At 38.5% G+C, this 23,346-nt stretch overlaps 4 protein-coding genes across 4 annotated transcripts in view; 3 read left to right on the top strand and 1 right to left on the bottom strand.

Moving 5' to 3' along the window:
* The first annotated feature begins 994 nt into the window (after positions 1 to 994).
* Positions 995 to 4,166, top strand: LOC127536387 (39S ribosomal protein L51, mitochondrial-like). Its single transcript, XM_051956509.1, is given in 5 exon segments — positions 995 to 1,172; positions 1,502 to 1,596; positions 2,873 to 2,984; positions 3,738 to 3,862; positions 3,865 to 4,166. Coding segments are annotated over 4 exon segments (630 nt in total). The 5' UTR covers positions 995 to 1,172; positions 1,502 to 1,505.
* Positions 4,167 to 10,564: 6,398 nt separating this feature from the next.
* On the top strand, positions 10,565 to 19,749 carry LOC127536341 (synaptobrevin-like). Its single transcript, XM_051956281.1, has 5 exons — positions 10,565 to 10,694; positions 11,220 to 11,370; positions 12,715 to 12,873; positions 13,040 to 13,091; positions 18,530 to 19,749. Coding segments are annotated over exons 1-5 (381 nt in total). The 5' UTR covers positions 10,565 to 10,692; the 3' UTR covers positions 18,547 to 19,749.
* Positions 10,580 to 23,346, top strand: part of LOC127536340 (synaptobrevin-like) — an 84,073-nt gene continuing 71,306 nt past the window's right edge. Inside the window, exon 1 of the mRNA XM_051956280.1 lies at positions 10,580 to 10,694. Within this exon, the coding sequence (XP_051812240.1) occupies positions 10,693 to 10,694 (2 nt within the window). The 5' untranslated portion in view covers positions 10,580 to 10,692. The remainder of the gene's footprint in view (positions 10,695 to 23,346) is intronic.
* Positions 19,767 to 23,346, bottom strand: part of LOC127536338 (tapasin-related protein-like) — a 28,472-nt gene continuing 24,892 nt past the window's right edge. The window contains exon 8 of the mRNA XM_051956277.1: positions 19,767 to 20,718. Within this exon, the coding sequence (XP_051812237.1) occupies positions 20,654 to 20,718 (65 nt within the window). The 3' untranslated portion in view covers positions 19,767 to 20,653. The remainder of the gene's footprint in view (positions 20,719 to 23,346) is intronic.

Below are 23,346 nucleotides of genomic sequence, written 5' to 3'. Positions count from 1 at the left end.
AGCCACGACTTGGAACTGACTAGAGAACTATCAGCTGTTCTACCTTTATAGTGGATTCGATCCTGATAGAACATGGAGGAAATTAACAGGAACATCTGGGATGCGATAGAAGCTGCATTTAGTTTTAAAAAATCTGCAACAATTTTAAGAATAATTCTGGACATGATATTTTTAGTGCAAATGCAAAAGACGAACAAAGATGGGAAGTGTTTAGTCTCTTGTCTGCATCATTTAAAGCCTGAAAAAAACTTGCTGGTCTAATAAAAGTGTTCTTTAAATCTAAATTTGGAATGTAGAGAATAATTTTGAGGCTTGTATGTGCAAAAACATGTTACCTGAAGCTTGACTTCACGCTTATTTTCATGATTTGATCTTAAATTCAAATGTATAGAAGAAGAAAAACATCAATTTCACTGTAATATTAAACAACATTGTTTTCTGTTTACATCACATTAAGAGTACATTAGAACAACATACAACCAGTCATTTTAATGAGCTGTTAAATATTTTATGTAAGTTTTTCTTACTGCTTTGAACATCTGTTCCTGTTACATTTTGACCTGTTAAACTGTAAACATTTGATTTTAAATGTGTCTTTCCAACATAAAAGAGACTTTTTAATTACACAATTGTGACATTTCCATGGTATGAATAATTCTGGACATAGCATTTTTAGTAAAAATGTTTTAAAAATATTACAAACTGTTGAAGCTCCCTGTAAACATCTCTAACACAATGTCTGACTGTGTTTGTTTCATGTTTACGTCATTTCCAGCCAGAAGAAACCTGTTCGTCGAATAAAACTTCAGCCTAAACATAAATGTGTCGCTTCTATGAATAACTTGTGGCTGTACATCTCCGTGTGTTGAAGGATATCCTTCTGTGTCTCCATCTGCTGGCTGAAAACATCAAAAACTATTTTTTTGCGCAACTCTACAGAGAATACGGTAGCAGCGATTTTCTAAATCCTTGCGCAGCGCTACAGAGAAAACGGTAGCGGCGGCGGATGCGCGATGCATTCTGGGATCCGGAGGCAGACTGCGGTCACAACATCGTGTCGGAACCTCAGAGACGTTTAATGTTTGAAATGTTCCGCTGAGGTTCGGTTCATTCACAACAGAATCATCAGAACTGAAGCAGGATTCAACCGCTGGACGTTCAGAAGGAAACAGGTAACGGTTTACCGGCGTACGGAGGTAATGCTAAAGCTAATGCTAAAGCTAAGGGTCACTGTGGAGGAAGCTAACGGAGCTAACACAGGCTAGTTTACCCATAACAACCAGTTTAACACAGGAACCAGTGTAAGCAGTAACTAGTTTAACACAGTGGCTAGTTTACCCAGGAACTAGTTTAGCACAGTGGCTAGTTTTCCTTAATCATCAGTTTAACACAGTGGCTAGTTTACCTTAATAACCAGTTTAACACAGTGGCTAGTTTACCCAGTCACCAGTTTAACACAGTCCCCAGTTTAACCGTTACACCTGCTGTGTTTCTGCTGCAGCAACATGTCGGTTCTGGCGGTTCTGCTCAGAGCTGGATCCACCTTCTGTCAGTCTGCTGGGAACCTGCTGCTCCCGGTCAGAACCGTCTCCACCAGTAAGTCCTGGTCCTGGTTCCAGACCAACCAGTGTGATTTTTGTTTTTAAACTAAAACTCTAGAACTTGCTTCGGATTATGTTCGTTAATGGAGTCTGTTTGCTTGATTATTGATCAATATGTTGGTTTTCTTTCAAAATAATCGATTGGACAGATTAGATGTCGGTTCCGTTTGCTTTAAAGTCATCGTCGGAGATAAGAACAGCTCTAAATTACAAAAAAGAACTGTGTTAAATGAGTTGAAAATGCCCAAAATGACTTGAAACTTGTCCAAAATTAGCTAAAAACTGTCAAAAAAAGACTGTAAATGTGTCCTTCCATACAGCTTTGCTTGACAGACACTTGCTTTTCTTGAACTTCTACATTTATGTCATCTTGAAACTGTTCTCTGTGTCTCAGATTATGTCAAAACCTAAAGAAATCTGCAACCGACAGTGTTTTATTTTCATGTGAGGCTGTTGAAATACATTAATCTGCCTGCAACATGTTCTAAATGAGTTAAACTCTGTCAAAAATGACTTGAAGTTTGTCCAAATGGTCTCCAATTCATCCAGAAGCTCTCACAAGTGTCCAAAATGAGTTCTAAACACCTCTAAATGGCATAAATCGTGTATTAAATTAGTTCAAAATGCCCAAAATTACTTGAAACTTTACAAAAAGACTGTAAATGTGTCCATCCTTGCTGCTTTCCCCGACCGCTACCTGCTTTTGTTAACTTTCTACATTCCTGTCATCTTGCAACTGTTCTCTGTGTCTCAGGTTATGTCAAAACCTGAAGAAACCTGCAACCAGCAATGTTTTATTCTCATGTGAGACTGTTTAAATGCATTATTCTGTCTGCAACGCGTCGTATACGAGTTAAACTCTGTCAAAAATAACTTGAAACTTGTCAAACGGTCTCGAATGTGTCTGGAAGCAGTTATAAACGACTCAAAATGACATAAAACCTGTATTAAACGAGTTTAAAATGCCCAAAATGACTTGATGTTTGTCCAAAATGAGTTTGAAAAAAAGCTCAAGATAACATAAAACTTGTATTAAATTAGTTTAAAATGCCCCAAAATGATTTGAAACTTGTCCGAACGGTCTGAAATATGTCCAAAAGGTCTCACGAGTCCTTTAGTTTTATGTGTATGTTGATCTGAAAACAAAATGTTTCAGTGAAAAGCAGAAAATCTTCACATTGAGAGAATATTCTGCGTCTCTATCGGCTGATGTGTTAAAGACGTATTTTTCATTATTTGCACGGAAATGAGTGATTCAGTGTTGCGTTCAGGTGCCTGCTGCAGGATCCGGATGCACGCCATCCCTCAGCTGAAGACCGTGGACCGGTGGACGGAGAAGAGAAGCATGTTTGGAGTTTATGACAATATCGGCATCCTGGGTGAGTAATCTGATCGCTAACGTGAGTGTGATCTGTCGGGATGAAAATCTAGATTATTTTCCTGAAACATTAGTCAATAACCTCATCAATTAGTACGACATGATCCCAGGGTGTCAAACATGCGGCCCACGAGCCAATACTGGCCTTCCAGAAGGTCCAATCTGGCCTGACTTTGTAAAGAGTAAAAATTACAGATCTTGTACTACAGATCAATTACTCATCTTGTTGTACTTCATCTTATCTCATCGCATCTCATCTCATTCTATCTCATGTTATCTCATCCCATCTCACCATATCTAATCTTATCTCATCATATCTCATCTTATCTAATTTTATTTTATTTCATCTCATCGTATCACATCTCATTCTATCTCATCACATCTCATCTCATTCTGTTTTATCCTAATCTCATCTCATCTTGACTTATTGTATCTCTTCTCATTCTATCTCATCGTATCTCATCTTACCTATGTCATCTTCTCATTTTATTTAATCTCATCATATCTCATCTCATTCTGCCTCATCTTTTCTCATCTCATCATATCTCATCTTATCTTAGCTCATTCTATCTCATCTATCTCATTATGTCTCATCTTACCTTATTTCGTCTCTTTATTCCATCTTATCTCATCCTATCTCATTTACCTCATCTTGTCTCGTCTATATTATTTTATCTCATCTCATGTCCTGCAGAAGCCGATCTTTCTGCTGTTTCTGAACTCCCTGATGTGTTTCTGACTCCACTGTGTGTCTACAGGGGATTTAAAGCTCATCCTAAAGACCTGATCATCGGCCCCTGCTGGCTGAAGGGGCCTCAAAGGAAACGAGCTGCAGCGTTTATCAGGAAGAAGAAGATGGTTGGAGACAGAATGCTGACTGAGGACAACACAACCTGGAGAAGAGAATCAAATTCCTCTACAGACGCTTCAACCGGACCGAAACATCGTTAACAGACGAGAAGCACGTCAGGAGAACCGAGGACCGGACTGATGGTGTCACTCTCTGTTTTTCTAAGTTAACTAGATTTATGTACTTTATTGTTGTTGACTCATTAACAGAAGCAAAATACATGCATAAAACCCTTGAAACGAGCCTTTTTGCTTGTTCTTCTACCCAACAAAACAGTGGTTTCTGTTCAAGGACTTCAGACTTAGTCAGTGTTAAAGCTGCAGCTATTAACCTTTGATCATTTTTTGGAATAAAAACAGCAAAAATTCTGTGACTTCAGCCTCTTAAATTTCAATATTTCCTGGTTCTTTCTTCCTCTGTTACAGTACACTGAAGATCTTTGGACAAAGCAAGACATTGGAGTTGGGCTGAACAATTACTTGAAATATTATCAGAATTCCTTTTTGACAAAGTACAAAAACCAAATCCTAGTAGCTGAAATCTGATGTTGACTTCAATCCCTTTAAAATCATGACTCATCACAATCTGTCAAAGTAACTCCATTTGATGTTTTGGGTTTATTGTTCAGTTCCAAGCTTAAAGACATCTTGGATTTTGGACCTTTGTGGGGTATTTTATAGATCAGGTTGCTAATAGAATAATCCAGGAAGTGATCAACAATGAAAGTATTCATCAGTTGCAGATGTATTAAGGGTGAGGGGTCTGTGGAAGTTATGAATAAATTCAGGTTTTGTTAGTTTTTGAATTAATCTGGAGAACGTTTAATGCTTTTAGGTGTGATTGGTGTCATTTTTAAGTTTAGGAGATTTGTTTATTTGAGTTTATTGGTATTTTTTCTTGCATGAAGCCAAATACAATGTGACAACAGATGGTGGAACCCAAACTCTGTAAAACCTGGTTAACAATGTCGTTCTAAAGCCCGTCAGAGAGACAGATAGTGGAATCCAAACTGTGTTTCTAAAGCCCAACAAATGGTGGAACCCAAACTCTGTAATTTCCTGTTTAGCATGTCGTTCTTAAGCCCAACAGATAGAGGAACCTTAACTCTATAAATGCCTGGTTAACGTGAGTTCTAAAGCCCAACAGATAGAGGAACTTAACTCTATAAATGCCTGGTTAACGTGACGTATCTAAAGCCAACAGATAGAGGAACCTAACTCTGTAAATGCCTGGTTAACGTGCACGTTTCTAAAGCCCAACAGACTAGAGGGAACCTTAACTCTAATAAATGCCTGGTTAACGTGACGTTGTCTAAAAGCCCAACAGATAGAGGAACTTACTCTATAAATGTCTGGTTAACATGACGTTCTAAAGCCCAACAGATAGAGGAACCTTTAACTATAAATGCCTGGTTAACATGATGTCTGAAAGCCAAACAGATAGAGAACGTTAAACTCTAATAAATGCTGTTAACAGACATTCATAAGCCAACAGATAGAGGAACCTTAACTCTATAAATGCCTGTAACGTGACGTTCTAAAGCCCAACAGAATTGAAGGAATCTTTAAACCTGTAAATGCCTGGTTACATGACGTGTCTAAAGCCCAAACAAGAATAGCGGAACTTACTCTATAAAATGCCTGTTAACATGATGCTTCAAAGCCAAAGATAGAAGGAACTTTAATCTGTAAATGCTGGTTAAGATCGTGACGTTTAAAGCCCAACAAGATAGAGGAACCTTAACTCTATAAATGCCTGGTTAACGGACGACGTTCTAAAGCCCAACAGATAGAGGAACTTTAACTCTATAAATGCCTGGTTAACATGACGTTCTAAAGCCCAACAGATAGAGGAACTTAACTCTATAAATGCCTGGTTAACGTGACGTTCTAAAGCCCAACAGATAGAGGAACTTTAACTCTATAAATGCCTGGTTAACATGACGTTCTAAAGCCCAACAGATAGAGGAACTTAACTCTATAAATGCCTGGTTAACATGACGTTCTAAAGCCCAACAGATAGAGGAACTTTAACTCTATAAATGCCTGGTTAACATGACGTTCTAAAGCCCAACAGATAGAGGAACTTAACTCTATAAATGCCTGGTTAACATGACGTTCTAAAGCCCAACAGATAGAGGAACTTTAACTCTATAAATGCCTGGTTAACATGACGTTCTAAAGCCCAACAGATAGAGGAACTTTAACTCTGTAAATGCCTGGTTAACATGACGTTCTAAAGCCCAACAGATAGAGGAACTTTAACTCTGTAAATGCCTGGTTAACGTGACGTTCTAAAGCCCAACAGATAGAGGAACTTTAACTCTATAAATGCCTGGTTAACGTGACGTTCTAAAGCCCAACAGATAGAGGAACTTTAACTCTGTAAATGCCTGGTTAACGTGACGTTCTAAAGCCCAACAGATAGAGGAACTTTAACTCTGTAAATGCCTGGTTAACGTGACGTTCTAAAGCCCAACAGATAGAGGAACTTTAACTCTATAAATGCCTGGTTAACGTGACGTTCTAAAGCCCAACAGATAGAGGAACTTAACTCTGTAAATGCCTGGTTAACGTGACGTTCTAAAGCCCAACAGATAGAGGAACTTTAACTCTATAAATGCCTGGTTAACGTGACGTTCTAAAGCCCAACAGATAGAGGAACTTAACTCTATAAATGCCTGGTTAACGTGACGTTCTAAAGCCCAACAGATAGAGGAACTTAACTCTATAAATGCCTGGTTAACGTGACGTTCTAAAGCCAACAGATAGAGGAACTTTAACTCTATAATGCCTGGTTAACGTGACGTTCTAAAGCCCAACAGATAGAGGAAACCTTAACTCTGTAGAATGGCCGCTGGTTAACGTGACGTTCTAAAAGCCCAGCAGGACAGATCCTCCTGAAGCTGTTAACAGCGTCCAGAGTTTTAAGATGTCTGCTGAGATGTTGGACTCCTTCAGAGATGATCCAGTCGGCATCAGTTCATCCCTCACTTCAGGTAAGTTCTGCATCATCTGACCTGTCTGATTCCGGTTCTAGTTTGTGGGCAGCACCATGGTGGAAACTCTGCTTCTCTTCGCTGTAAGATCACATCTCAGTCTGTGTGCATCTAGGTGTGGTTTGAAAAGTGGATTTTAAGGTATAGAAGGAATCATAGTACCACTAGGAGTCGTAGTATGTTTTGTTTTATTTTGCTTAGTTTTATTTTAATTTAACTACCTGGTTCTTTGATGTGATCATTTATAATTCTTTAATTCTTGATCTTTTTCCACTTTTAATTTTAACCCTCAAAGAAATTCACTTTTCAAATTACCTATTTCCCTTGTTAGACTTCACGTGCCAATGTGGCTAATTGTGTAATTTAATTTAGTATCATTGTACTATTTATTCTAGTTTACAGTTCTTATTTTCTCATATAACTTGCTAGATTATCAATGTTTCCATCTTTTAGCTGTCAAAGCACTTTGTGATCAACTTCACAATTTTAATAGTTACACTGTTTTTTTCTACGGTGTGCGTCCCCAGCCAAAGCTTCACCACACGACTGCATTCAAAGGATGCTCAATATAAGACTTGTACAATTGGTTTCAACTAATGGTACTAACATTAGATACTTCATAGGGAAATCATTCTAGAGTTTCACTGATAGGATTCTCACTAATTTACATCAATTAATTAAGGTAAGGAGATGTTTGTTAACATCTTGTGCAACTCATTCTGTCATTTGCTAATATTCAGTAAATTCTTTTTAATGTTTAATCGGCTTGTTTGAAAAATTTCCTTTTCTTTCCCAATGTTTATTTTTTAAATAAATCTTTAAGGTTTTTCTTTTTAAATGTTTATCACCTTTTAATGTTTAATTTTCTTTTTAAATGCTTCACTGTATTTCTGTTTAATTCATATTTAAAGTTTTATTGTCTTTGAGATTTAATTTTCTAATTAAACATTTAATTTTTAATTTAATGTTTTGTCTTTTTAAAGGTTTAATAATCTAAATGTTTTGTATTTTTAAATGTTTAATTATGTAAAATATTTTCTTTGTTTAATATTTTTGTTAAAATTTGCTTAATTTCATAATTACATGTTTGTATCTGTTTAATTTTGTAATTAAATATTTGTCTGTTCAATATAATTATTGTATTAAATGTTTATTTTCCTTTGATTTGATTGCTTTTTTAAAATGTAGTTTCTTTCATCTTTTCTGTCAAGATTTTAACCCAACCTTAAAAATTAAACAAACCCTTAATCACAATAAAAATACTTCTGTTGTCACAATCAGGAGTTAGTCACTTATTCACTTTATCAATTCAGCTTTATTTGTTTAGCACTTTTCACACAGATGACAAAACTAGACAACAAAGAGAAAAACTACACACACACTAATAAAATGTGTTGTGTTCAGGGGATGGAGGGAGTTTATTGAAGTCTTCTTGGGCTCAAACAGTAAATCATTTAAAACAGAAACTTGATATTCAGTCTAAGGAAACTGCAGAGCGACAGAAGAACCAACAATATCTCCTGTTTTCTCCTTTAATGAGTCGACTCTTCTGGTGCTTTCAGACCAAAGAACTACAGACTCTTCACAACCTGCTCAAACTCTTGGTACAGGACCTCACCCACATGGGTCAACAGTTTCCTTCTCATTTCTACTCTGAAGCTCACCTTCTCCTGCTCAAACTGCTGACAAATGTTCATGCTGCTCTAAAGTCTGGTCTCCAGAACTTCCTAAAAACTCTCAAAGTCTCTTCTGCTGCAGGTTGTTTTGTAGAACTGTTCCAGAAAACCTCACTAAACCACATGGAGGGGCCTCAAGATAGTCGTCCAAATGAAACCGTACAAAACCAAACTGGCACAACCCAAACGCTAAAGTCTCCTGCAGCCTACCAGAGAAGCTCTAAACAGAGAATCAGGACAGGAACTCTTACCTTCTGGACAACCAACGTTGGTTCACAAACAACCGAAAACCTCTAAAGACTCACTACAGCCAAGATAAAGACACAACTCAGCTGCACCAAATCCACTAATCACTGCACACATTAGCACCATGTGCTAACTGTGGCTAAAGAGCCAAATTTTCCAAGACAACTATCAGTACAAAGCCCTAAAACACACCAAGAAACACATTAAAGAGGATTTTACTGCTGGAAGCTGCAAGCCAACGCCTAAAGAACAAACTAAAGCAACGGAGGAAAACCAGGTTCAGTGAAGAGAAGCAGAGGAAATGTTTGACTGCAGACATAAAGCAGGAAGACACTGAGCTGCTCAGGTGTTCCTGATTACACCAATCAGCCACCTGGACAGCCAATAGGAACACAGCTTACTGGAAGTCCAGAGGGCTGGCTTAGTGAAGGAAATTTAGTTTAAAGTTAAAGCAGAAAGTTAACAGAGAAAGTAGAAAACCACCTTCTGATCCCTGAAATCTCTGAGTTTTCACACAAAGAACGCCTGAACATGTCAGACTGGTTCCATAGTAGAACCTTCACTGTAAAAACGTCATAGTATGGTGTGTTGCTCAAAAAACATTACGACCGTGTATGGTCGCCGAGGAGCGACACAAAACAAGACAAACGCTGGTTTCCAGAGGGTTAGGAGGCTTTTTATTTGAAAGAGTAAGTTTACAGCAACACATCATGTGAGCAGTCCCCGTCATGTCCGTCCTGTTAAATGCCAGATTTTTATGGAGCAGTGGTGAAGAAATGGTGCAAAGAAAACCACAAGTGAGCAGTATTATCCCCATGTGTCCAAAATTACTCAAAATTTTTCAAAAATGACTTCAAATATTTCTTAAAGGACTCAACATTTGTTCAAAATACCTTGAAAATGATCAAAATGACTTAAGATAATCCTGAATTGTTTGACTAAAAAATTAGATCTGCCTACATCTTTCAGGGATTGCACCACATTTGTTCAAAAATTACTAGAATCTCGTACAAAATGAGACAAAATTAGTGAAATATGACTCAAGGTTTGTCTGTGTGAGTCCTGAACCTAACAGAACCTTTGTGGTATTTTCCAGAGAAAGGCAGCTGAAGAACGCAAGAAGATGTGAGCAGAAATGAGTGGATTCTGGTTTCCTCTATGCTGGGGAGTAAAATAAAGGACTGAAGGAACCAAAGGACTTTTAGAGTTCCTGCTGTGGAGCCTGAATTTAACACAGTAGTTTGCAATGTGACATAAATACTCTAAGTAATCTGAGTACTGTGAGGTGATGCGGTCTCTAAACAACACCACCCTGCTGTAGTTTGGTCTGTTTTGTGTTTCTCTGTTTTATTCTTCATTGTTTTTATTTATCAGACTTTTCTCCGCTTCCATTGGCTGCTTTATTAAATATGATGGAAGCGGCTCCGGGATGCAGGAGGAGGAGGAGGAGAATCCCAGCAAGACAAACCGTCGAGTCAACACTCTGCTCGGTACCGCAGTGTGTCCCGCCGCCCTCCGACACCGAGCTGCAGTGGGAGGGGGAGGGGGAGGGGGAGGGAGGAGGGAGGGAGGAGCCGCATTGATGCAGTTACCGAGGACCGGAGCAGGACGCAGGAACCGTCCGCTCACTTCACCGAACTAAAGCAGCAGCCAATCAGCGCCGCGCTCAGCATCAGCACCAGCAGCTGGATGCAGAACCGGTTCCCGTGGACTACTGGAAGCTGCTTCCTCTCTGGTTCCGACCCGGACTCGGAGTTGCGGTACTTTGCGGTATAAACGCACCGCTGCGCCACCGACCCTCCGCCTCTCTGCGGCTCCTCTGAAGCGGGCTGAAGTGAACTTCGGTTCGGATCGGAACCTCGTCGTGTGTTTTTTAGTGTCTTTGTGCCGCTGCCCCCCTCCCCCGCTGCCTCACCCTCCGTGACTCAAACCGCTGCAGAACCATGTGAGTATTACTGCGGGCTTTTCTGCCGGGTCCCAGCAGCACGGGGGAAGGTCTCAGGTTCTGGTTCTGGTTGTGTTCTGGAGTGTTTCTCTGTGTTTTCTCTCAGCTCCGTCCATGAATCTGCTGACGCAAGTGAAATGTTCCGTCACTGCTCTGAATTATGCATGGAGGTCGGTGATGGAGGCTCCAGAGCTGCTTCATTAGTCTGTGCAGCTGTTGGTTTGTTGGAACATGAGAGCTGCTCCTCTGCAGAACCCTCAGAACCTCCTCAGAACCTCCCCAGAACCTCCTCCTGCTGTTAAACATGCTGCCTTCAGTCTTTAACTCTCCTCTGGTGCTGCAGTCTTTTTCCTCCTCTGGAACTCTTTCTCTCAGAACATTTTTTCTTTCAGGTTCTCCTCCCCCACATCAAACCCATCCCTCCTCCTCCTCCTCCTCCTCCTCCTCCTCCTCCTCCTCCTCCTCCTCCTCCTCCTCCTCCTCCATCATCTGATTCAGAACTAACTTACCCGTTTGCCCCTCCAGGTCTGCCCCAGACGCTGCCGCCCCTCCAGCCGGAGCCCCCGGAGCCCCCGGAGCCCCCGGAGCCGATGGAGCTCCGGCCGGAGCTCCAGCTGGACCCCCCAACACCAGCAGCAACCGCCGGCTACAGCAGACTCAGGCCCAGGTGGAGGAGGTGAGCTGGACCGACTGGAGGATGTAAAAGTCTGGCTCCGGTGTTTGTCTCTAACTCAGGGGCGTTAAACTCATCTTAGTTCAGATCCACATTCAGAACAGTTTGATCTAACGTGATCCGGACCAGTAAAATCACAGCATAAAAACCTAGAAATAACCACAACTCCAAATGTTTCCATTGTTTTAGTGCAAAAAAGTTCACATTTAAGGAATTATCTTTTCACAAAACATTATGAACAACCAGAAATTTGTTAAGAAAAATAAATTCAACTTCAACAACCTCAGTTTATCATTTATACAGCACAATATTTAGTCATCTGGAGCTGAATGAGATGGTATTTTACTTTTAAAATGACAAAAAACAACAGCAAAAACAAGACAAAATGTTACAAAAATGAGACACAAAACAACCAAAATCAGAAACAAAATGACAAAAAATAGGACAAATGACACAAAACAAGGCAAAAAATTTTAACAAAAATGTTACAGAGCAACAAAAAAATGGAACAAAAAAATGGAAAAATGACACAAATGAGAGAAAAAAATGACAAAAGAGTGAAACAAAGCGATAAAAACGTGAGACAAATGACAAAATTCATATGAAAAAAGACAAAAAACAACAAAAATGAGATACAGTATCACAAAAATGAGACACAAATGAGACAAAAAAATGACAAAAGCATGAAGCAAAATGACAAAAACGATAAAGGAAACAATGAATAAGGCAAAACAGAAATGAAATGACGAAAATAAGAAAAAACAAGCGAGACAAAATTGAGACACAAAATGACAAAAGAACAACAAACAATCCAGTATTTTACTTTATGATCAAAACAACAAAAGAAAGACAAAAATGAGACACAAAATGACAAAAGCGAGAAAACGACAAAAACATGACACAAATGACAAGTCAGACAAAAAAGCAAAAACGAGAGAAAATATTAGAAAAATGGGACACAAAACGACAAAGCGAAACACAAAATGATAAAAATAAGACAAAAAACACAAGTAAGAGTAAAAAGAAACACAAAACGTGAGACAAACGCCAAAAAAACAGATTAAAAAACAACAAAATCAAGACAAAATATTACAAAAATGAGACACAAAACGACAAAAGAACAATCTAGTATTTTACTTTCTGATCAAAACAACTTGTCAAGGTCCAGAAATTATTTTTAATTTATCTGCAGTTCACGTCTTCTCTGTAATTTTAAACTCTACTAAGTCATCCTGCGGGCCGGACTGGACCCTCTGGAGGGCCGGTTTTGGCCCGCGGGCCGCATGTTTGGCACCCCTCCTCTAACTTGCTGCTGTCTTCCCCCCCGCCGGGTCGGCTCCGGTCCAGGTGGTGGACATCATGCGGGTGAACGTGGACAAAGTCCTGGAGAGAGACCAGAAGCTGTCGGAGCTGGACGACAGAGCCGACGCTCTCCAGGCCGGAGCCTCCCAGTTCGAAAGCTGCGCAGCCAAGCTAAAAAACAAATACTGGTGGAAGAACTGCAAGGTAAACAACAACAACAACAAGAAGCAGAACCTCCTCCAGAACGCCGAGTTCATGCGGGACAGGAGGAGGCTTCAGGGGAAACACAACATCTGTGACGGCAGATTAATTAGAAGCAAACACACGAGCTGCTCTTTGTTTGATTCAAACCTTCACGTTTGTCTTTCAGATGATGATCATGATGGGAATCATCGGAGTCATCGTGGTTGGAATCATCTTCTGTGAGTAGAAACTGTTTATATCAGTTATTGATCAGGTTTATATGATCAGCGACGTGTTAAATTATGTTAAAGATGCATCAATTACTGACCTCTATGAAATTAATCACCAGTGTTTGAATATCTTTTGAACAAAAGTCAAATTCTTCTGACATTTTAGAACCAAGTAAATAAATAAATTACTGAGTTGTTGGTCATTTTTAGCAAAAGATTCCTTTGTTTCCAGCTTTTCTTCATGAACTGAATCTAATTTTTTTAGTTTAGATTATTTTGAGGAAACTACTTTTTCAAAAATTATTTGACATTTTGCCAACCAAATGAAATTAAAAGAATAAAGTCAATCAGTATTGGAAGGATTTGCTCATTTCAGCCCAAAATAAATGTTTTTATGTTTTATTCCAAATAATAATAATAGATCATTAGTTGCACCCCAATAATAAACCTTTATATCAATCTTTATTACAAAATGTAAAAAAAAAATCCATATTTTTGAACCAAATCTTTATTTAAACTCCATATTTTTATACATGTTTATGTGCAGCTGAAGGATGGACAAATGAAAATATACACGATAAACTAAAACAAATACACAACTCACTCCTGGCATCATGTAAACCCACATGAAGAGGAGAATTTCAAATTGAGTTTAAAGATAAATTAAAATAAAGAGCAGTGAAGGGTTATTAAACATGTGAAAGTACACAATCCAGACACAAATATCTTCACATCTCCACTTGAAATTCAAACAAAAACATCTCCCCAGCCTGTCAGATATGCCAAATTAAATTAAATCTGATTGAAATGAAGTAAGCATTAACAGGAGCCCATAAATCCACAACTTCAAATAGAGTTTTGCTTTTATTTTTTCCATTAAATCCACTTTTTAAAAAAATCTCTCTCTCCATTGGTGGAGGTGGTCGTTGCCACCAGTAGTAGGATATGTCATAGATATGCCTCTTTATCCATCGTTTCCTCTGATTAGAACTGATTATGCAGAACAATGGCTCTAGTGTCAGATCAACATGTAAAATGGATCTGAATCTCCTCCCAAATGTCAAAGTTTGAACCCAGACAGAAGCTTCTGGATGAATCCTGCTCTTTTTGTCTGATCTGAGGCCTCCAGCAGGTTTTAGGATCAGGATCGCTTTAACGTGATGTTCAGTGTTCTGTAGTCCAGCAGCTGGAGACCAAATATTTATTACTTTGTTTTGCTTGTAGCAAACTGTTCATTATTATTATTATTATTATAGTGCGCTGTACACAGTTGGGATAAAAATAAGTTTTAAGAAATCCATAAATAGAACTAAGTGTAAATGCAGCTGTGAGGTGATCGTAAGGTTCCTCCAGGTTCCTTAAATATCTCCAGAGTTCCTGGAATCTCCTCTGAGACTTTTGATCTGTAGGATACTGACAAACTTTCCTCTGCTCAGATTAAAGTCCAGGTTCCCCCCGGAGCAGCTCCCTGTGTTCTCCATGTCCTCTGTGATGTTCTTTACGTTTTGTTCTGTGATGTTCTTTACATTTTGTTCTGTGTTGTTCTTTACGTTTTGTTCCGTGTTGTTCTTTACATTTTGTTCTGTGTTGTTCTTTACATTTTGTTCCGTGTTGTTCTTTACGTTTTGTCCTGTGTTGTTCTTTACATTTTGTTCCGTGTTGTTCTTTACGTTTTGTTCCGTGTTGTTCTTTACGTTTTGTTCCGTGTTGTTCTTTACATTTTGTTCCGTGTTGTTCTTTACGTTTTGTTCTGTGTTGTTCTTTACGTTTTGTTCCGTGTTGTTCTTTACATTTTGTTCCGTGTTCTTTACGTTTTGTTCCGTGTTGTTCTTTACGTTTTGTTCCGTGATGTTCTTTACATTTTGTTCCGTGATGTTCTTTACATTTTGTTCCGTGTTGTTCTTTACGTTTTGTTCTGTGTTGTTCTTTACATTTTGTTCCGTGTTCTTTACGTTTTGTTCCGTGTTGTTCTTTACGTTTTGTTCCGTGATGTTCTTTACATTTTGTTCCGTGATGTTCTTTACGTTTTGTTCCGTGATGTTCTTTACGTTTTGTTCTGTGTTGTTCTTTACGTTTTGTTCTGTGTTGTTCTTTACATTTTGTTCCGTGTTGTTCTTTACATTTTGTTCTGTGTTGTTCTTTACGTTTTGTTCCGTGATGTTCTTTACATTTTGTTCCGTGATGTTCTTTACGTTTTGTTCCGTGATGTTCTTTACATTTTGTTCTGTGATGTTCTTTACGTTTTGTTCCGTGTTGTTCTTTACATTTTGTTCCGTGTTGTTCTTTACATTTTGTTCTGTGTTGTTCTTTACGTTTTGTTCCGTGTTGTTCTTTACATTTTGTTCCGTGTTCTTTACGTTTTGTTCCGTGTTGTTCTTTACGTTTTGTTCCGTGATGTTCTTTACATTTTGTTCCGTGTTGTTCTTTACATTTTGTTCCGTGTTGTTCTTTACGTTCTGTTCCGTGTTGTTCTTTACATTTTGTTCCGTGATGTTCTTTACATTTTGTTCTGTGATGTTCTTTACGTTTTGTTCTGTGATGTTCTTTACGTTCTGTTCCGTGATGTTCTTTACATTTTGTTCCGTGTTGTTCTTTACATTTTGTTCCATGTTGTTCTTTACGTTCTGTTCCGTGTTGTTCTTTACATTTTGTTCCGTGATGTTCTTTACATTTTGTTCTGTGATGTTCTTTACGTTTTGTTCTGTGATGTTCTTTACGTTCTGTTCCGTGATGTTCTTTACATTTTGTTCTGTGTTGTTCTTTACGTTTTGTTCCGTGTTGTTCTTTACATTTTGTTCCGTGTTCTTTACATTTTGTTCCGTGTTGTTCTTTACGTTTTGTTCCGTGATGTTCTTTACATTTTGTTCCGTGTTGTTCTTTACATTTTGTTCCGTGTTGTTCTTTACGTTCTGTTCCGTGCTGTTCTTTACATTTTGTTCCGTGATGTTCTTTACATTTTGTTCTGTGATGTTCTTTACGTTTTGTTCCGTGATGTTCTTTACGTTCTGTTCCGTGTTGTTCTTTACATTTTGTTCCGTGTTGTTCTTTACATTTTGTTCCGTGTTGTTCTTTACGTTCTGTTCCGTGTTGTTCTTTACATTTTGTTCCGTGATGTTCTTTACATTTTGTTCCATGTTGTTCTTTACGTTTTGTTCCGTGTTGTTCTTTACGTTTTGTTCCGTGTTGTTCTTTACATTTTGTTCCGTGTTGTTCTTTACGTTCTGTTCCGTGTTCTTTACGTTTTGTTCCGTGATGTTCTTTACATTTTGTTCCGTGATGTTCTTTACATTTTGTTCCGTGTTCTTTACGTTTTGTTCCGTGTTGTTCTTTACATTTTGTTCCGTGTTCTTTACGTTTTGTTCCGTGATGTTCTTTACGTTTTGTTCCGTGATGTTCTTTACATTTTGTTCCGTGATGTTCTTTACGTTTTGTTCCGTGTTGTTCTTTACGTTTCGTTCCGTGATGTTCTTTACATTTTGTTCCGTGATGTTCTTTACATTTTGTTCCGTGTTCTTTACGTTTTGTTCCGTGTTGTTCTTTACATTTTGTTCCGTGTTCTTTACGTTTTGTTCCGTGATGTTCTTTACATTTTGTTCCGTGTTCTTTACGTTTTGTTCCGTGATGTTCTTTACGTTTTGTTCCGTGATCTTCTTTACATTTTGTTCCGTGATGTTCTTTACGTTCTGTTCCGTGTTGTTCTTTACGTTCTGTTCCGTGTTGTTCTTTACATTTTGTTCTGTGATATTCTTTACGTTTTGTTCCGTGTTGTTCTTTACGTTCTGTTCCGTGATGTTCTTTACGTTCTGTTCCGTGTTGTTCTTGACGTTCTGTTCCGTGTTGTTCTTTACGTTCTGTTCCGTGTTGTTCTTTACATTTTGTTCCGTGTTCTTTACGTTTTGTTCTGTGATGTTCTTTACGTTTTGTTCCGTGTTCTTTACGTTTTGTTCCGTGTTGTTCTTTACATTTTGTTCCGTGTTCTTTACGTTTTGTTCCGTGATGTTCTTTACATTTTGTTCCGTGATGTTCTTTACATTTTGTTCCGTGTTGTTCTTTACATTTTGTTCCGTGTTCTTTACGTTTTGTTCCGTGATGTTCTTTACGTTTTGTTCCGTGTTGTTCTTTACATTTTGTTCCGTGTTCTTTACGTTTTGTTCCGTGATGTTCTTTACATTTTGTTCCGTGATGTTCTTTACGTTCTGTTCCGTGTTGTTCTTTACGTTTTGTTCCGTGATGTTCTTTACATTTTGTTCTGTGATGTTCTTTACGTTTTGTTCTGTGATGTTCTTTACATTTTGTTCCGTGTTGTTCTTTACATTTTGTTCCGTATTGTTCTTTACGTTCTGTTCCGTGTTGTTCTTTACGTTTTGTTCCGTGATGTTCTTTACATTTTGTTCTGTGATGTTCTTTACGTTTTGTTCTGTGATGTTCTTTACATTTTGTTCCGTGTTGTTCTTTACATTTTGTTCCGTATTGTTCTTTACGTTCTGTTCCGTGTTGTTCTTTACGTTTTGTTCCGTGATGTTCTTTACATTTTGTTCTGTGATGTTCTTTACGTTTTGTTCTGTGATGTTCTTTACGTTTTGTTCCGTGTTGTTCTTTACATTTTGTTCCGTATTGTTCTTTACGTTCTGTTCCGTGTTGTTCTTTACGTTTTGTTCCGTGATGTTCTTTACATTTTGTTCTGTGATGTTCTTTACGTTTTGTTCTGTGATGTTCTTTACATTTTGTTCCGTGTTGTTCTTTACATTTTGTTCCGTGTTGTTCTTTACATTTTGTTCCGTATTGTTCTTTACGTTCTGTTCCGTGTTGTTCTTTACGTTTTGTTCCGTGATGTTCTTTACATTTTGTTCTGTGATGTTCTTTACGTTTTGTTCTGTGATGTTCTTTACGTTTTGTTCCGTGTTGTTCTTTACATTTTGTTCCGTATTGTTCTTTACGTTCTGTTCCGTGTTGTTCTTTACGTTTTGTTCCGTGATGTTCTTTACATTTTGTTCTGTGATGTTCTTTACGTTTTGTTCTGTGATGTTCTTTACATTTTGTTCCGTGTTGTTCTTTACATTTTGTTCCGTATTGTTCTTTACGTTCTGTTCCGTGTTGTTCTTTACGTTTTGTTCCGTGATGTTCTTTACATTTTGTTCCGTGATGTTCTTTACATTTTGTTCCGTGATGTTCTTTACATTTTGTTCCGTGATGTTCTTCATATTGTGTTCTTTCTGTTCTCGGATGTACTTTATGTTCTGTAATGTTCTTTATGTTTTGTTCTTTATATTCCGGGATGTTCGTTATGTTCTTTATGTTTTTTCTGTGACCTTCTTTATGTTTTCTGCTTGTGTTCTGGGATGTTGTTTATGTTTTTTCTTTATGCTCTGTGATGTTCTTTGTGCTTTGTTCTTTATGTTTTGCTCTTTATGTTCCGTTCTAACCCTCTCCTCTCTCTCTCCTTTCAGTATATTTCTTCCACTGAGCTCCTGGAACTGGACCGAGGATGAAACGAGGAGAACAAAAAGAACCCAGACGCCTCCTTTCAGTCCTCCTCCACTCCATCACCTCCTCCTCCTCCTCCTCCTCCCAGTCTTCCATCCTGCTCTCTAGCGTCGTCTGTCTGCGTCTCTCGGCCTCCTGCTCCTCTCCTCCTCATGTTTTATGAAGGAGGAGACGAAGAACAAGGGGAGAGATGGCCGACACGCGAAGAAGAACATCTCTGGGGTGAAACGCCAAAGCTTCTCCATCCTCCTCCTCCTTTTTTGATTCCTCCTTCCTTTGTAAATCTAGACTAACCTCCTCCCGCTACATCCCTACTAACACCGCTCACGTTTAGATTAAGATTATTTCGTGTGTAGTCGTGATCCGAAGCATCGCAGCCGACAAGCTTTTAGGCTTTTATTAGTCCCCCGTTCCCTCACCGGTCTCAGAGACTGAAAGGACAAGCGGGAGTTTGTGCAGCGTAGATTTCCTGCGAGAAGTCGGGAGTCGATTTTAGTCGTAAATTAAAGACACCAAGAGACAATCCGACCCAGAAGGCCACAGCCATAGACGGATGAATGTGCAGCTTCACGTTTGAACGGGTTGTCGGAGTGTTTTAAGTTGGAGAAGATTCGCCGCCCTGGAGCCACGTCGTTCCTTTTCCCGCTCCAGGTGTTTCCTACCTGCATGGCCGACGTGTCCATAGTCCCGCCTCTTCGTGTGACCTTCTGTGTATCTGCCATTTTCTGAATCTTACTGCCGATTGTACATTTTCCTCCGTTCTAGTGGTTTAAAGGACCTGTGTATATGTCTTTCTGATCAATAATTACTGCTTATGCAACGCAACAAGGCTCGAGAAGTTTGCCAAATGTTTTCTTTTTTGTCAAGAGTCACTCGCTTTTGAGAGAGAAACGGCTGCAGTTTTCAGGTTTGTCGCATTAACTGCGGTTCATTTTGCTTTCTGTGGACTGATTCTGAGATGAAAATCTGAAAAAAAAAAACCTTTACATGCAAAGTGCATTAACGCAGAACTGTAGCAGCGAGAGGAGACGATGTGGTGAAACCGAGCGACAGTTTTATCAGGTAACAACTGGAGTTTGTTGATTTATGACCTGAAGAGACGGAAAAAGATGCACCTGGATTTGAGAAAACTAATGCATGTTTACCACTTTTGCTGATGCCAATAAAGAAACTACGAACTGAAGCATGAACCGACTCATGTTGTATTTTACAAAAGAGAAACCTTTAATCCGTATCCAGATGTAAAACAATAAAATGTACCAATGATCTCTAAGATTTTTTAAACCGATTCCTGGTAAACAGAAGCATTTCCATTCAGTTGTGTTGGAGTTCACGTTATTCTACATTTTGTCGACAAGATTTTCTGACAAGATTCATATCGGCTCCAAAAATAAGCTGTTGGTCTCTTTGATTACAACTAATCAGTGCTGGATCTGAAGAACCAGAACGGTTGACCAAACTTTAGTTTACAGTAGGGTCATTCCGGAACTGAAGGACATTTTCTGTCTCATTTTTGTCATTTTATGTCTCATTTTTGTCTAGTTTTTGTCGTTTTGTGTCTAGTTCTTGTCGTTTTGTACTTTTTTTTCATTTTCTGTCTTGTCTTTGTCATTTTTTGTCTGAGAAGGTTTATTTTTCAAATATTTTGAAGCCCAAATGTCCTCTAGTTCTGGAATGACCCAGTAATATTTTAATATAGTTTAACCATGAACTGGCCTGTAGAACATTCTGCATAAAAAATAAAATCAAAAACCAACACCACATGAAAAGATCTAATAAATTAAAGAGCTGAATCAGAAAATAAAGTCACAGAATTTTCCCCTGCTTGTTCTGCACTTCAGCAGAACGTCAAAGAATCTAATGGAACACCTCAAACACCACGGCGTCACTGATCATGTGCAGACTGATCAGAGCTGATGATGTTTGGGTCGATGTCAGATATTGTCTCACACACTGTTGTGAATTGATTCTGGTTGAAAAACAGCGACGTAGCAGTTTGTGTTCATTCAGTGAAGCCACGGTGTTAAAATGACACAAAGAAACCTGGGTGGGCCACGATTGCCTTCAGGATGAGCTCAGGTGATCGATCAGATCATCTGATAGAGGAACAGCGCCGTGATGACCAGGAAGCCCAGAACCCACCAATAGGAGTCTGCAAGAAAAACACAGGTAAACCAGACGTTCTTTGTCGACAGACTAGACCAAGAAGTTTTGGTGAATTTTCGGGCAACATACTAAGTATGACGTTTTGGTCAATTGTTGGACAACATACTATACGATGACGTGTTGGTGCATTTTCAGACAAAACATGACGTTTTTAGTCCACCTTCGGACAACATACTAAACTAAGACGTTTTGTATATTTTTGGAACAAAAAATGACATTTATTGTGTATTTTTGGAAAAAATTACGTTTTTTTGTCCATTTACGGACGACATGCTAAACTATGATGTTTTTGTCTATTTTTAAATGACATACGAAACTATGGCTTTTTTGACCATTTTCGAACGACATACCGCTGAAGATGACGGTTTGCTGTTCCTTTAAAAGCCTCCATGACATGCACAAGCATCATGGTGACTACATTTTAAATCAGAATTTAAATGCAAATTTTAAATGTATGAGTGAGAGCATATTAATGATTTTACAATGACGTTATTGTCCATTTTTGACAAAAAATGATGTTTTTTGTACATTTTCAGACAACATACTAAACTATGACGTTTTTGTACGTTTTCCTACAAAAAATGACGTTTTTTGCCTAATGTCGGACGACATACTAAACGATGACGTCTTTTTGGACAAAATTCATGATGACTTTTTTTCAAAGAAAACTGTTCTATAGTGTTTCTTACGGCCTACTTGACATTTTTTCATCATATGGCATGTTTTTACGACATGTTGAAAAAATGGCTTTTTTTCAACATACTATACTATGACTTTTTTTTGGACAAAATTCATGATGATTTTTTTTCAAAGAAAACTGCTTGTTACGGCCATAGCCGTATTCAGGCTCCTCCCCTGTGCTTTGTGTGCGTGTGTGTGAGTGCTTGTGCGTACGTATGTGTGTGGCTGTCAATCTTCCCAGGCTGCTGACAATCCGCTTCACCTGTGCTGAGTGATTGGAATCAGCTGCTGTGCCCTCGTCAGCCAATCCGGTGCGGCCCTGGTTTAGCATAAGAAGCTGGAGCGCCTGAAGCTGGATGGCTTGTCACTGTACTCCAGTCTTGCCCATGTGCCTCATTGTATTAGAAACTTTGTTAGCCATCCGGTCGTTCTGTCATTGTGGAGGCACTAGTCTTTTTCGTTGCTGTTGTTTACACACGCTGTGTTTAGGTTTATCGGGTACATTTAGGATCTTTTTGTTAATCGATAGCTCGAGTTTAGAGTCTCTTTTTGTTCTCGTTTATATTTATTTTTACGTCGTGACTAGTGTTCTCCGTTTTTCTTTTAATTTGTACCTCATTTTCATTTCTTTATAATAAAAACCTTTAAAGCCATAACCATCTGGCTCTTGTGTTGCTTCCTTCACCCATTACATGAGCCAGGGTTGTAACACTGCTCTATCGTGTTTTTCACAGCCTACTTTACATTATTTCATCATATGGCATGTTTTTATGACATGTTGAAAAAATGGCATTTTTTCGACATACTATACTATGGCGTTTTTGTACGTTTTTCGACAAAAAAGACGTTTTTTGTCCATTTTCGGACGACATACTAAACTATGAAGATTTTTGTCCATTTTTGGACGACATACTGAGGTATGACGTCTTTGTCCATTTTGCGACAAAAGTGACGTTGCTTTGTCCACTTATAAATTATTCTTTTGGACATCCATTGATGGCATAGTGAAGGAGAGACAGGAAATGTGGGAGAAGAGACAGAGGAAGACATGCAGCAAAGGGCCACAACCAGGAATTGAACCCAGGCCGCTGCGTCAAGATCCACATCTTTACACTGGTCACTTGCTTAACCTGTTGAGCTATACGGGCACCGCATTTTTTGTCCATATTCGGACAACATAATAAACTATGACATTTTGTGTCCATTTTTGGAGGACATAAACTCTGACCTCTTACTTGGACAAAATTCATGATGATTTTTTTTCAAAGAAAACTGCTCTATAGTGTTTTTCATGGCCTACTTGACATTTTTTCATCACATGGCGTGTTTTTAGGACATGTTGAAAAAATGGAAATTTTTGTCGACATACTATACAATGACGTTTTTGTACGTTTTTCGACAAAAAAGACGTTTTTTGTTCATTTTCGGACGACATAGTAAACTATGAAGATTTTTGTCCATTTTCGGACGACATAGTAAACTATGAAGATTTTTGAGCATTTTGCGACAAAAGTGACGTTGTTTTGTCCACTTGAAGTTATTTTCTTGGCCTTCCATTGATGGCATAATGAAGAAAAGACAGGAAATGTGGGAGAAGAGTCAGAGGAAGACATGCAGCAAAGGGCCACAATCAGGAGTTGAACCCAGGCCGCTGCATCAAGATCGGCATCTTTATACTAATCACCCGCTTAACTTGATGAGCTATACGGGTACCGCTTTTTTTGTCCATGTTCGGACGACACAATAAACTATGACATTTTTTGTCCATTTTTGGAGGACTTAATAAACTATGACCTTTTTTTTGGACAAAATTCATGATGATTTTTTTTTTCAAAGAAAACTGCTCTATAGTGTTTTTCACAGCCTACTTTACATTATTTCATCATATGGCATGTTTTTAGGACATGTTGAAAAAATTAAATTTTTTTCGACA

Source organism: Acanthochromis polyacanthus, chromosome 12, assembly GCF_021347895.1.
Source record: "Acanthochromis polyacanthus isolate Apoly-LR-REF ecotype Palm Island chromosome 12, KAUST_Apoly_ChrSc, whole genome shotgun sequence".
NCBI classification, from domain to species: Eukaryota; Metazoa; Chordata; class Actinopteri; family Pomacentridae; genus Acanthochromis; species Acanthochromis polyacanthus.
Note: the sequence above shows the minus strand (reverse complement) of the source record. Positions and strands in the feature narration are given on the sequence as shown.